Here is a 14,364-nt window from a genome sequence, read left to right on the forward strand (position 1 = left end):
ACTGTGAATGTGTAATGGCCGTGGAAGTGATGTGGGATTTTTGCTTTGACTGTCTATGTCCTGACCGGTCAGCCATGGCATCTCTTATTGAGTAGTAGCACAGGGCTGCCTGTCCTGCAAAATACAATACAGCACAGCCATGGTAAGAGTCCATCTGCACTCAGCAAACACCACCGTTTGTTTGTGTGTCTGTCTAGGGTACCCCAATCCCATCACAATTTTAACCCTGTACTCTAGGACTGACTTTTGAAAAAGAGCAGAATAATTTAAAGTCATACCAAAGGTTTTTATAAATAAAACTAAAGCTAAAGAAATAGCTTTTCTATACAATTTGTGGTTCTCTAATAGTAAGCGTCATCACTCTCCCACTTGTAGAGCGCTCTCCAGTGGTATGAAAATGGCAGCAGGTCCCTGGCCCTTTACGCCCTCTGTCGTTCTCATGTCATCATGTCCTCCTAGAAACGGTTGCTAACAACTCGGGGGAAAGAGAGCAGACAAACGTGTCGACATTCAAAGTGGTATCAGTAGCTAATTGCGCAAACTAAAACAAAAATCAGTTCCTGCAGGTAGTCAATTAGCTTACAACATTTGACATAATTTTGTACTTTTTTGGAAGCTGTAATTAAGTCAGAGATGACCTATTTCTAAACAGAACTGAGTGTCTGGCTAGCTAGCAAGCCTAAATGGTGGTGCCACTGTTTTGGCAAACTAGATATCTAACGTTCGCTAGCTAGCTGCAAATGTTTAGCATATAACTTTGTGCTTCCTTTTCACATGTGAAATGGTAAATCAGGAGGGATAGAAAAATGCCCTTCCTATCATTGTTTGAAGTAGCTAGGATAACATAGATCTGCCGCAAACAAAGTGCAACCACTGATTTGTCTAGCTAATTGTTTACTGTTCCCAGAGTACAATTAAACCATGCCTCGAGGAAGATCCGCCACCAGTGTCCACTCTGACAGCAGTGACATGGATATTGATGGAATAGGTATAGTATGTGTTTTGTATGACCAGCATAAGGGTTAGCTAATTAACTCACCAACTAACTTGTTCTCAGAAATGTCAACATTTGCATTTGGTGTTCTGTGCTCCAGCGGAAACAGAGATGGGAAAACTGCAAAGACAGTTCCGGATCATGGGGGGAGACCGGCTGGCCTACAGCATCCAGTCTCAAGATCACATACGCAGACAGCGGTGAGTCCACCGGTACACCACACATCACCATCACAGTGTCTGTGTGTGAAATACAATGTATGAATGTGTACCGATTATAGGAGGGCCCCCAAAAAAGCCGATACCGATTATTCGGCCGATTTTATATTTATTTGTAATAATGACAATTACAACAATACTAAATCAAAACTTATTTTAACTTATTATAATACATAAATACTGTCAATTTAGCCTCAAATAAATAATGAAACATGTTCAATTTGGTTTAAATTATGCAAAAACAAAGTGTTGGAGAAGAAAGTAAAAGTGCAATATGTGCCATGTAAAAAAGCTAACGTTTAAGTTCCTTGCTCAGAACATGAGAACATATGAAAGCTGGTGGTTCCTTTTAACATGACTCTTCAATATTCCCAGGTAAGATGTTTTAGGTTGTAGTTATTATAGGAAATATAGGACTATTTCTCTCTATACGATTTGTATTTCATATACCTTTGACTATTGGATGTTCTTATAGGCACTTTAGTATTGCCAGTGTAACAGTATAGCTTCCGTCCCTCTCCTCGCTCCTACCTGGGCTTGAACCAGGAACACATCGACAACAGCCACCCTCGAAGCAGCGTTACCCATGTAGAGCAAGGGGAACAACCACTCCCAAGTCTCAGAGCGAGTGACGTTTGAAAAACTATTAGCGCGCACCCGCTAACTAGCTAGCCATTTCACATGGGTTACACCAGCCTAATCTCGGGGGTTGATAGGCTTGAAGTCATAAACAGCGCAATGCTTGAAGAATTGCGAAGAGCTGCTGGCAAAACGCATGAAGGTGCTGTTTGAATGAATGCTTACGAGCCTGCTGCTGCCTACCATCGCTCAGTCAGACTGCTCTATCAAATATCAAATCATAGACTTAATTATAACATAATAACACACAGAAATAGGAGCCTTTGGTCATTAATATGGTCGAATCCGGAAACTATCATTTCGAAAACTAAACGTTTATTATTTCAGTGAAATAAGGAACCGTTCCGTATTTTATCTAACGGGTGGCATCCCTAAGTCTAAATATTCCTGTTACATTGCACAACCTTCAATGTTATGTCATAATTATGTACAATTCTGGCAAATTAATTCAAATCAAATTTATTTATATAGCCCTTCTTACATCAGCTGATATCTCAACGTGCTGTACAGAAACCCAGCCTAAAACCCCAAACAGCAAGCAATGCAGGTGTAGAAGCACGGTGGCTAGGAAAAACTCCCTAGAAAGGCCAAAACCTAGGAAGAAACCTAGAGAGGATCCAGGCTATGAGGGGTGGCCAGTCCTCTTCTGGCTGTGCCGGGTGGCGATTATAACAGCACATGGCCTAGATGTTCAAATATTCATAAATGACCAGCATGGTCAAATAATAATAATCATAGTAGTTGTCGAGGGTGCAACAAGTCAGTAACACAAGAGTAAGTGTCAGTTGGCTTTTTCATAGCCGATCTTTGAGAGTATCTCTACCGCTCCTGCTGTCTCTAGAGAGTTGAAAACAGCAGGTCTGGGACAGGTAGCACGTGCGGTGAATAGGTCAGGGTTCCAGCGGGTCTGGGACAGCAGGTCTGGGACAGCAGGTCTAATTACGGCCTTTTGTTAGGAATAAATGGACTTAACACAGTTCACAATGAGCCAGGCGGCCCAAACTGCTCTATATACCGTGACTGCTTGCACGGAACGCAAGAGAAGTGACACAAATTCATGTTAGCAGGCAATATTAACTAAATATGCAGGGTTAAAAATATATACTTGTGTATTGATTTTAAAGAAAGGCATTGATGTTTATGGTTAGGTACATTGGTGCAACGACAGTGCTTTTTTTCGCAAATGCGCTTGCTAAATCATCACCCGTTTGTTGAAGTAGGCTGTGATTCGATGAGAAATTAACAGGCGGTTGGTTAGAGTGGTGGTTAGAGCGTTGGACTAGTAACCGGAAGGTTGCAAAAATGAATCCCCGAATCCCCCCTGAACAAGGCAGTTAACCCCCGTTCCTAGGCCGTCATTGAAAATAACAATGTGTTCTTAATCTGACTTGCCTAGTTAAATAAAGGTGTACTTTTTTTTTTTTTTTTTTTAATCGGCAAATCGGTGCCCAAAAATACTGATTACCGATTGTTATGAAAACTTGAAATCGGCCCTAATTAATCGGCCATTCCGATTAATCGGTCAACCTCTACTCTGGACGCTTCTGACTTAGAATATGTGGACAACTACAAATACCTTGGTGTCTGGTTAGACTGTAAACTCTCCTTCCAGACTCACATCAAACATCTCCAATCCAAAGTTAAATCTAGAATTGGCTTCCTATTTCGCAACAAAGCATCTTTCACTCATGCTGCCAAACATACCCTCGTAAAACTGACCATCCTACCGATCCTCGACTTCGGCGATGTCATTTACAAAATAGCCTCCAATACCCTACTCAATAAATTGGATGCAGTCTATCACAGTGCCATCTGTTTTGTCACCAAAGCCCCATATACTACCCACCACTGCGACCTGTACGCTCTCGTTGGCTGGCCCTCGCTTCATACTCGTCGCCAGACCCACTGGCTCCAGGTCATCTGCAAGACCCTGCTAGCTAAAGTTCCCCCTTATCTCTGCTCGCTGGTCACCATAGCAGCACCCACCCGTAGCACGCGCTCCAGCAGGTATATCTCTCTGGTCACCCCCAAAGCCAATTCCTCCTTCGGCCGCCTCTCCTTCCAGTTCTCTGCTGCCAATGACTGGAACGAACTACAAAAATCTCTGAAACTGGAAACACTTATCTCCCTCACTAGCTTTAAGCACCAGCTGTCAGAGCAGCTCACAGATTACTGCACCTGTACATAGCCCATCTATAATTTAGCCCAAACAACTACCTCTTCCCCTACTGTATTTATTTATTTATTTTGCTCCTTTGCTCCCCATTATTTCTATTTCTACTTTGCACTTTCTTCCACTGCAAATCTACCAATCCAGTCTTTTACTTGCTATATTGTATTTACTTTGCCACCATGGCCTTTTTTGCCTTTTACCTCCCTTATCTCACCTCATTTGCTCACTTTGTATATAGACTTATTTTTCTACTATATTATTGACTGTATGTTTGTTTTACTCCATGTGTAACTCTGTGTTGTTGTATGTGTCGAACTGCTTTGCTTTATCTTGGTCAGGTCGCAATTGTAAATGAGAACTTGCTCTCAACTAGCCTACCTGGTTAAATAAAGGTGAAATAAATAACAAAAAATGCTCAGCGTGTCTGTTTGTGTATGTGTAATATGTAGGCAGGAGATAGAGAAGCTTGAGAAGGAACAGGAGGAGCTACAGCGTAGTCTCTGTGTGTCTGAGAGCCTATCCCGACGGCAGCGGGACAGTGAGGATGCCCAGACCCTGCGCTCCATGCTGGAACAGAGGGACGAGGTGGGGGACGAGGTGGAGAGGGAGAGGCAGAGTCAGGCAGAGCTGGAGCAGGAGGTACAGGAGGTTCACACACACACAGCCACACACACGCACAGCCACACACACACACACACACACACACACAGAACCTTCACCCCCTTAGTGAGTTGAAGATGCCATGTCTATGTGCTGGGGCCAGATCTCCAGCATGGAGAGAAAGCTGACAGAGCTGAGGAGAGGCGAGGTCACTGCTACTCTCAGCCAAAAGTCCCAGTCCCGACAAACTCAGAAGGCCTCACGCACCCTGGAGAACAAACTGGATAGAGTGAGTAGCATGTCTTGTCACACTCAGGCCAACACAGAATTGGATAGCACTGTTAAACCCAGTACCACACAGTACTGTAGTACAGCCTGCTGCCTAATATTGTCAAAATACTGTTCTCTGTTAGTATTTTCACATCACTTAGACCTGTCTACTATTACTGTTGCAGGCCCTCATTCGCTTCAACGAGCAGCTGACTAAAAACAGCCACCTGAGAGAGGACCTGGAGACTCTGCGTGTGGAGCGGGTCCGGTTCCAGCAGCTCCACCGCAGACTGGACAAGGTCAGGGGTCACACTGAGACCAATCAAAATCCAGGGACAGAGAGAGGTCACATGACTCCTGTTATTAAACCCTGCTTCCTTTTCTAGGAGCTGCAGGAGATCCGGAAAGACATTGGAGATATGGTCAGCCTCTCCACTGCTGCATATGATGTCAGGTGAGATATGAGAGTTGAATGTGTCTGGCCTGCTTAATGTGTGTAAGAATCCTTACTTACATATGTGGAGGCTACTGTATTTGTTGCAACCAGTTTGTGAGTGTGCGTTTATCTATGGGTTTGCACATGCACTTAGGTTTCATATGGTATATATCTATGGCTCCATCTGTCTCTCTGTGCCAGGGTGGAGGCCCAGTCTAAGATGATCATGATGAGGGAGAAGGCAGTAAAGGACCTGTCTCAGTACAGCGCTGAAATGAAGGAGCTGGAGAGGGTGATCGCACACGAACGCCGCCTCAAAGAGTTCATGACCACCAAGTGCAGTGAGAGGAGTGGCCAGGATGAGGGGCAAGAACTGGGCCGGAGGCATGGTATGACTGAGCGTTAGAACACACACAGTGTGCATGCATGCTTGTGATGTTTCATATTGGAGTTTGCTATAACATGCATGTGACTTGGGGAGTGATATGTGACTTAAGAGTGATAGAAAAATACTAGAATGAAAGTGAGGATAATGATGAAAAAGATGTTACTACAGATGATGATGATCATGAGGATAATGGTGATGATGAGTATGATAATGCCTGTGTCTTTCAGCGTCAGAGTTGAAGGAACAGAGGAGGATGGACTCTGGGGAGGAGTCAGTGGACACACTGGAGGAAGTCTTCCACAGGATCCAGAATATCACTGGAGAGGAAGAGCTGGACATGCTGGTCACCAGGTTCATCCAGGGTCAGTCCTGACCTTCACACACACATATTAATACAATGCAAACTCCAAACTCTGTCTGTTATTACCTCTGTATGCAGTTGATATGTGTTAATGCTCCTCTTGTGTTTCTATTGCTGTGTAGTCGAGGATCAGAACTTTGCCCTCTTCAACTATGTGAATGAGCAAAACAACGAGGCTGAAGCTTTGAGGGACCAAATTAACCAGGTCAGTAAGAGGTTGTTTACCTTGAATGCACAGTTCAGTCCTCCATGTATTCTGATTGTGTGCACATGCTGTGTGCGCACTTGCGTTAGTGATGTGCGGGTTGACTCATAACCTGCAGTCACCTGCAGTTATATCTGCAGGGCAGGTGGGTTTAGGGTCATGAAGTATTGTGTGGATGGGTGGCGAGCGGGTTGAATAAAGAGAAAACGATGCATAAAAATGTTATTAATTTAGAATTCTTGTGCTATTCATATCTATAGGCTACATTGAGGTTTTTCTTTCATCATTTTGATCTGGTGTTAGTGCGTAGCCTAAGCTTCAGGGCCCAACTGTAGCGCGCCAAATACAAGGCAATCACCAAATGCTTTCAAAAACTTGGGCAGAAAAAGTTCATATCAATCCACTGAGGCAAAAAGGACAACGTCAGAGTTTAATTCAAGAAGAGAGAAGCTGCGAAATGGAGAGTTGAAAATAAATAACAGGGAGGGACAGAAAAGTTATGTCATGTTTGGGAAATATTTGGTGAAGAGATGGAGAGGATGATAGTGCTGGCCCCTAAACGTCTTTGCTGCGCGAAAGAAGCAGAGAGGAAATGGAAAAACAGACATTACCCATGTCAACGAGATAGAAGCATTCATTCTATTCATTCAAATAATGACAGAAGAGAAGCTGCATCCCACTGGGCACACACTGGTTGAATCAACGTTGTTTCCACGTCATCTCAATGAAATTACATTGGACCAACGTGGAAAGATGTTGAATTGACGTCTGCCCAGTGGGATGTACAGTATCTTGTTATAGACAAGTTCAATATCAAATAGCCTACCAAAATGTCTGAAATTATAAGCAGAAACATAGGCCTATCTAAAAAGGCTTATCACATATAGTCGGGCGGGAGCGGGTGAACAACCAGCTGATCCACACATCACTGTGTGTGTGTCAGACCCAGAGGGAGATGGAGCAGTTTAATGTGACGGGGCAGCAGCAGAAGCAGGAGCACCATGCTTTGTTGAGAGACATTGATCAGCAACAGAGAGACACAGAGTCTCAGGCACATGAGAATGAAGTCCTGGCCAGCGCTGTGAGCAAGATCCTGGACCAGATAAAGACAGGTACTCTAAACCTCTCTCTCTCTCTCTCTCTCTGTCTCTGTCTCTGTCTCTCTGTCTCTCTCTCTGTCTCTCTGTCTCTCTGTGTGTCTCTCTGTGTGTGTGTGTCTCTCTCTGTGTGTGTGTGTCTCTCTCTCTCTGTGTTTCTCTCTTTCTCTGTGTTTCTCTGTGTCTGTCTCTCTGTGTCTCTCTCTCGCTGTGTCTCTGTGTGTCTCTCTCTTGCTCACTCGCACACACACACAGAGCTAAACATACTTTCATACATCACATGTACAGTGACATGATAGATTTACACTCAGTGTACAAAACATTAAGAACCCCATGACATAGCTTTCCCCTGGTCAGTCTATGCTCCCTTATTGATGTCACTTGTTAAATCCACTTCAATCAGTGTAGATGAAGTGGAGGAGACAGGTTAAAGAAGGATTCTTAAGCATTGAGACATGGGTTGTGTATGTGTGCCATTCAGAGGGTGAATGGGCAAAATATTTAGGTGCCTTTGAACGGGGTATGGTAGTAGGTGCCAGGTACACCGGTTTGTTTCAAGAACTACAACGCTGCTGGGTTTTTCACGCTCAACAGTTTACTGTGTGTATCAAGAATGGTCCACCACCCAAAGGACATCAAGCCAACTTGACACAACTGTGGGAAGCATTGGAGTCAACATGGGCCAGCATCCCGGTGGAATGCTTTTGACACCTTGTAGAGTCCATGCCCCTGACTAATTGAGGCTGTTCTCAATATTAGGAAGATGTTCCTAGTGTTTGGTTTACTCACTGTATGATGAAAGGAAAAATTGGCCTTTATACTGAGGTCATAATGTTCTATGTTTGCCTGTTTGTGATGGGGTAGGAGTGAACAGTGTGTTCCAGAAGATGGACTGTGATCGCTCAGTGGTGGAGGACTTGCTAGGCTCGTCCTCTGGCATCCGGGAGAACAACATCATGACCTACCTGGGTCTGGTGGAGCAGAGGACCAACCAGCTGCTCACCATGCAGGCCTTCCTCAACTCCAGGGTAACTAACATGCACACCCAGAATCACTCCTATTGGCCCATATCAGTCTAGCCTGGTCCCAGATCTGTTGGCAAGATGGCACAAACAGATCTGGGATCAGTCTACTATCCATCTGTATGTACACGCATATCACAGACTATACCATGTATGTATCCCTCTCTGTTTCTTACAGGATCTCGATAAGGAGTATGACCCAAAAGATCTTGCCCGATTTCTACTCGGTCAGAACCCTGAGGTTCCCAGACAAAATATCATCATACAGCCTCCTGTCACTGGGTTGGTACTCTTGTGTTATGATTTGAGCTTATTTACCCTGTGGCTGTGTCTTACCTGGTCCGTGTGTGATTGTGCTCCTCAGGGATGACTATGACACAGAGGAGTCTCCTCTCACTGATGAGGAAGAGCGGCCTCTCTCCCAGGGAGAACTACGCCAGAGAATCATGAAAGGGGTGAGCTATGACCAATATTCACTTACATCTTAACACACAGACTTCCTTTAAATATCGTTGTACAATAGGATGTTTTTGGTGCGAAATATTTTCTTCATTTTTTCTTTCATCTTGATCACCTACGTAACTAATAAAGCTGTCAGTGAAGTTGAAACCATTATGACGTAATGCACTGTACTTTCAACATCAATGCTTTCTCCTATGTGCCTGTTATATGTACATTTTACACAGGTCCTGCTAAAGGAGGGATCAGTGCGTCACACAGGAGCAAGGAGAAAGATGAGTGTTCCGTCCAACAGCCATCGGCGCTCCCTAGAGGCCTGAGAGGAGCGGCGCACAAGGAGACAGCCATATCCAGACGGTGTTGTCTAGAAGAGATACAGCTTGGTCAAAATGTACGCAGCAGTTTAGGATAATTAATGCAGGAGTTCAGGATAATTCATGTAGCAATTTAGGAGAATTAATGTAGCAATTTAGGAGAATTAATGTAGCAGGTTAGGAGAATTAATGTAGCAGGTTAGGAGAATTAATGTAGCAGGTTAGAAGAATTAGGTTAAGATTAGGATAAGGGTTAGTATTAGGATTAGCCAAAAAATAAATCTACTTTTGATGTCAATTTCACAAAAGCTATATCCCATCTAGATGTGACCTTTCTAGCCACCCCCACCCGGTGAAGGACCTCATCCTAGGAAGAATAGCAGATTTTGTTATCTAGTGTTATCACCTGAATTTCAACCATGATCAAATGACCAAATGTCACCATTTTAGTTCTGATTTAATATATGGTAGATAGTATTACTTGTACTTCTATATCTCCTTTTTAATAATATGATGCTGCATCATCATGGTCTGTTACAATATAAGTGTGATTTGTTTAGCTTGAACTAATTTAGATTAGGAGATATAAAGACTTCTCTCAGTCTGGCAGCCAGCTGGTCTTTTGATGTGTCACATGCCATCTGGCTTTGATTATTCAAGTCTGGTCTCAATACATCCCCTGCTGCCCTGCTCTCAGATGCCGAAGTGCTCCAACTGAACACAAGGGGGCACTGCTTTTCCAATCATTGTAGGTTCATTGAAACTTGTTTTACCATTTTTCATATCTACAAGTTTGATCATCAATATTTGTAGGATATGTTTTCTCCCTTTTTCAAATAGATTAGGAACTATATGTAACATTTTCCTGTGATCCAAAGATAAAATTCCAAACAATTTGTTTTAATCTCTATTTAAACATCATGTAGTCTCTTTAGCCACTTTCTCCATACAATGGGACAATTAGGAAAGGAATAGATTTATTTTAAGAAACTTTTTGTCTGAGGTTATCCAACATAATCAAGAGTCAACAAAGAGTGTTAATTTAGTTAGGCTAGCTTTGAAAGGTCTCCATGGAATGGTCTCGCATGGATTACACACAATTACACATGACTAACATGCTGACTAGACCGCTCGCGTACGTCCGCCATCGCACGCATGCTGATTTTGTTCACCCACACCAGACGCGATCAGGACAAGCAGGTTGAAATATCAAAACGAACTCTGAACCAACTACATTAATTTGGGGACAGGTTGAAAAGCATTAGACATTTATGTCAATTTAGCTAGCTAGCTTGCTGTTGCTAGCTAATTTGTCCTGGGATATAAACATTGGGTTGTTATTTTACCTGAAATGCACAAGGTCCTCTACTACGACAATTAATCCACAGCTAAAAGGATAAACCGAGATAGTTTTTAGTCATCTCTCTTTCAGGTTCCTCTTTCTCTTTGGACTTTATATGGCGGTTGGCAACCAACTTTAAGGTGCATTACCACCACCAACTGGAGTGTGGACCTCAGTTTGTCTTTCAATCACCCGTGTGGGTACATGCTCCTAAAAACCAATGAGGAAATGAGACAGGCGGGATATGCAGCGCGTCAAGCCTCACAATAGAACCGAGTTCCATTTTAGCGCCCGGCTACCCAGACTCGCAATAATTGAATAACATGTATGTGTACATTTATTTTGCAATGCTCGCACAAATGACGCGAACGGTGTGGTCAGCATGTTATACGCATCTTTCTACTTTTAGGGACATCCTTGTATAAGTGAACGGGGAGGAGACAAGTTAAGTCAATGTACAGAAGGTTTACATAGAGACAGATCTGACATATACAGTAGCAGTCAATTGGTGGACACCTCATTCAAGGGTTTTTCTTTATTTGTACTATTTTCTACATTGTGTAATAGTAGTGAAGACATCAAAACTATGAAATAACAAATATGGAATCATGTAGTAACAAAAAGTGTTAAACAAATCAAAATATATATTCTTCAAAGTAGCCACCCTTTGCCTTGATGACAGTTTTGCACACTCTTGGCATTCTCTCAACCAGCTTCATGAGGAATGCTTTTCCAGCAGTCTTGAAGGAGTTCCCACATATGCTGGGCACTTGTTGGCTGCTTTTCCTTCACTCTCCTTGGTCAAATAGCCCTTACACAGCCTGGAGGTGTGTTTTGGGCCATTGTCCTGTTGAAAAACAAATGATAGTCCCACTAAGCGCATACCAGATGGAATAGCATATCGCTGCAGAATGCTGTGGTAGCCATGCTGGTTAAGTTTGCCTTGAATTCTAAATAAATTACAGACAGCGTCTCCAGCAAAGCACCATCACACCACCACCTCCATGCTTCACGGTCAGAACCACACATGCGGATATCATCCGTTCACCTACTCTGCTTTTCACAAAGACATGGCGGTTGGAACCATAAATATCACATTTGGACTCATCAGACCAAAGGACAGATTTCCACCGGTCTAATGTCCACCGCTCGTGTTTCTTGACCCAAGCAAGTCTCTTCTTATTATTGGTGTCCTTTTAGTAGTGGTTTCTGTGCAGCAATTCGACCATGAAGGCCTGATTCCTCTAAACAGTTGATGTTGAAATGTGTCTGTTACTTGAACTCTGAAACATTTATTTGGGCTGCAATTTCTGAGGCTGGTAACTCTAATGAACTAATCCTCTGCAGCAGAGGTAATTCTGGGTCTTCCATTCCTGTGGCGGTCCTTATGAGAGCCAGTTTCATCATAGAGCTTGATGGGTTTTGTAACTGCACTTGAAGAAACATTCAAAATTCTTGAAATGTTCTGCATTGACTGACCTTCATGTCTTAACGTAATGATGGACTGTTGTTTCTCTTTGCTTATTTGAGCTGTTCTTGCCATAATATGCACTTAGTCTATTACCACATAGGGATATCTTATGTATACCACCTCACAACATAATTCATTGGGTCAAACACATTAAGAAGGAAAGAAAATCCACATGTTAACTTTTAACAAGGCACACCTGTTAATTGAAATGCATTCCAGATGACTACCTCATGAAGCTGGTTGAGAGAATGCCAAGAGTATGCAAAGCTGTCATCAAGGCAAAGGGTGGCTGCTTTGAAGAATCTCAAATATAAAATATATTTTGGTTTAACACTTTTTTGGTTACTACATGATTCCATATGTGTTATTTCATAATTTTAATATATTCACTATTATTCTACAATGTAGAAAATAGTAAAAATAAAGAAAAACCCTTGAATGAGTAGCTATGTCCAAACTTTTGACTGCAACTGTATATCTGTCACTGGAGTGAGTGTGGTTGCATGTGCATGATTCCATATGGAGAGATTGGACAGCACTTTGTAAGGAAGGGAGACTGTTACACAATTAGCGTTTATGACTTGGTTTGCACTAAAGAATCCCCTCTGAAGCTCCACTGTGTGACTATGAAAACAGATAATCAAAGTTAAAAGAGGAGCAATGAAAAAAGGGACGGCAAGAGAGATGAGATGGAGGCGGTTGTTGGCTTTGAAATCCAACTCTTACTGAGCCCCCTCCACTCCCAACTAAATTATCTGTGCGCATGGCTCGCTTCATTGCCATAGAAACCTTCCCTTTAATCGCAACGGAACCTAATTTCCTCCTCCTGACAAATGCTCCAGAGGGGTATCCTACAAAGCAGGATTAATGAATTAGGCAGCTAACTCTGATAAACATCTACAAATAACTATTGATTTTCTAGTTCAACAAGAAAGCTAAACTTGGATACGTGTTTTTGGTTGTTGGGTCAATTAGACCATTCCCATTTCAATGTTAACTTTAAAAAAAATAGAACGTTTTTTCAAAAATATTTCAGCTGGCTAACTCATTGATTCTGCTTTGTAGTATACCCCTCTGATCGCCCTGGGACACCACCTGCACCAGCCAGTCCCCAGCCCAGTCCCAAGGCCCACTTCCTACTCCCTACGCCCTACCTACCAGCAGGCCACCACCGCACTCTATACGCCCTACCTACCAGCAGGCCACCACCGCACTCTATACGCCCTACCTACCAGCAGGCCACCACCGCACTCTCTACGCCCTACCTACCAGCAGGCCACCACCGCACTCTATACGCCCTACCTACCAGCAGGCCACCACCGCACTCTATACGCCCTACCTACCAGCAGGCCACCACCGCACTGTCTATGCCCTACCTACCAGCAGGCCACCACCGCACTGTCTATGCCCTACCTACCAGCAGGCCACCACCGCACTGTCTATGCCCTACCTACCAGCAGGCCACCACCGCACTCTCTACGCCCTACCTACCAGCAGGCCACCACCGCACTCTCAACGCCCTACCTACCAGCAGGCCACCACCGCACTCTCTACGCCCTACCTACCAGCAGGCCACCACCGCACTCTATACGCCCTACCTACCAGCAGGCCACCACCGCACTCTATACGCCCTACCTACCAGCAGGCCACCACCGCACTCTATACGCCCTACCTACCAGCAGGCCACCACCGCACTGTCTATGCCCTACCTACCAGCAGGCCACCACCGCACTGTCTATGCCCTACCTACCAGCAGGCCACCACCGCACTCTCTACGCCCTACCTACCAGCAGGCCACCACCGCACTCTCAACGCCCTACCTACCAGCAGGCCACCACCGCACTCTCTACGCCCTACCTACCAGCAGGCTACCACCGCACTCTCTACGCCCTACCTAGCAGCAGGCCACCACCGCACTCTCTACGCCCTACCTAGCAGCAGGCCACCACCGCACTCTCTACGCCCTACCTATCAGCAGGCTACCACCGCACTCTCTACGCCCTACCTACCAGCAGGCTACCACCGCACTCTCTACGCCCTACCTAGCAGCAGGCCACCACCGCACTCTCTACGCCCTACCTACCAGCAGGCCACCACCGCACTCTCTGCCTACCAGCAGGCCACCACCGCACTCTCTACGCCCTACCTACCAGCAGGCCACCACCGCACTCTCTACGCCCTACCTACCAGCAGGCCACCACCGCACTCTCTACGCCCTACCTAGCAGCAGGCCACCACCGCACTCTCTACGCCCTACCTAGCAGCAGGCCACCACCGCACTCTCTACGCCCTACCTAGCAGCAGGCCACCACCGCACTCTATACGCCCTACCTACCAGCAGGCCACCACCGCACTCTCTACGGCCTACCTAGCAG

General features: G+C 44.6%; 1 protein-coding gene across 2 annotated transcripts; it reads left to right on the top strand.

Annotated features, from left to right (window-relative positions):
• Positions 1 to 37: 37 nt before the first annotated feature.
• odad1 (outer dynein arm docking complex subunit 1) lies at positions 38 to 13,352 on the top strand. 2 transcript variants are annotated; one of them, XR_001319722.3, is made up of 16 exons: positions 38 to 566; positions 908 to 988; positions 1,095 to 1,194; positions 4,474 to 4,663; positions 4,788 to 4,913; positions 5,080 to 5,193; positions 5,281 to 5,348; positions 5,532 to 5,719; positions 5,946 to 6,080; positions 6,202 to 6,284; positions 7,228 to 7,396; positions 8,246 to 8,409; positions 8,582 to 8,685; positions 8,768 to 8,858; positions 9,090 to 9,253; positions 13,055 to 13,352. XR_001319722.3 is itself a non-coding variant. In XM_014133125.3 (15 exons), the coding sequence occupies exons 2-15, from the start codon at positions 922 to 924 to the stop codon at positions 9,180 to 9,182; spliced, it is 1,692 nt and encodes a 563-aa protein (XP_013988600.1). In that variant the 5' UTR covers positions 38 to 566; positions 908 to 921; the 3' UTR covers positions 9,183 to 10,086. The 2 variants fall into 2 exon arrangements, 1 of the variants encoding a protein (XP_013988600.1); XM_014133125.3 differs by lacking the exon at positions 13,055 to 13,352 and having other exon boundaries at positions 9,090 to 10,086.
• Positions 13,353 to 14,364: the final 1,012 nt, after the last annotated feature.

This window comes from Salmo salar, chromosome 12 (assembly GCF_965601325.2).
Source record: "Salmo salar chromosome 12, fSalSal1, whole genome shotgun sequence".
NCBI lineage: Eukaryota > Metazoa > Chordata > Actinopteri > Salmoniformes > Salmonidae > Salmo > Salmo salar.

Bases quoted from the DNA above. Each gene is read 5' to 3' on its own strand.
- odad1 (XM_014133125.3), top strand. From the start codon at position 922: ATGCCTCGAGGAAGATCCGCCACCAGTGTCCACTCTGACAGCAGTGAC. The intron at 4,664-4,787 runs GTACAGGAGGTT...TGCTGGGGCCAG, and splicing joins AGGCAGAGCTGGAGCAGGAG to ATCTCCAGCATGGAGAGAAA. The intron at 4,914-5,079 runs GTGAGTAGCATG...TTACTGTTGCAG, and splicing joins TGGAGAACAAACTGGATAGA to GCCCTCATTCGCTTCAACGA.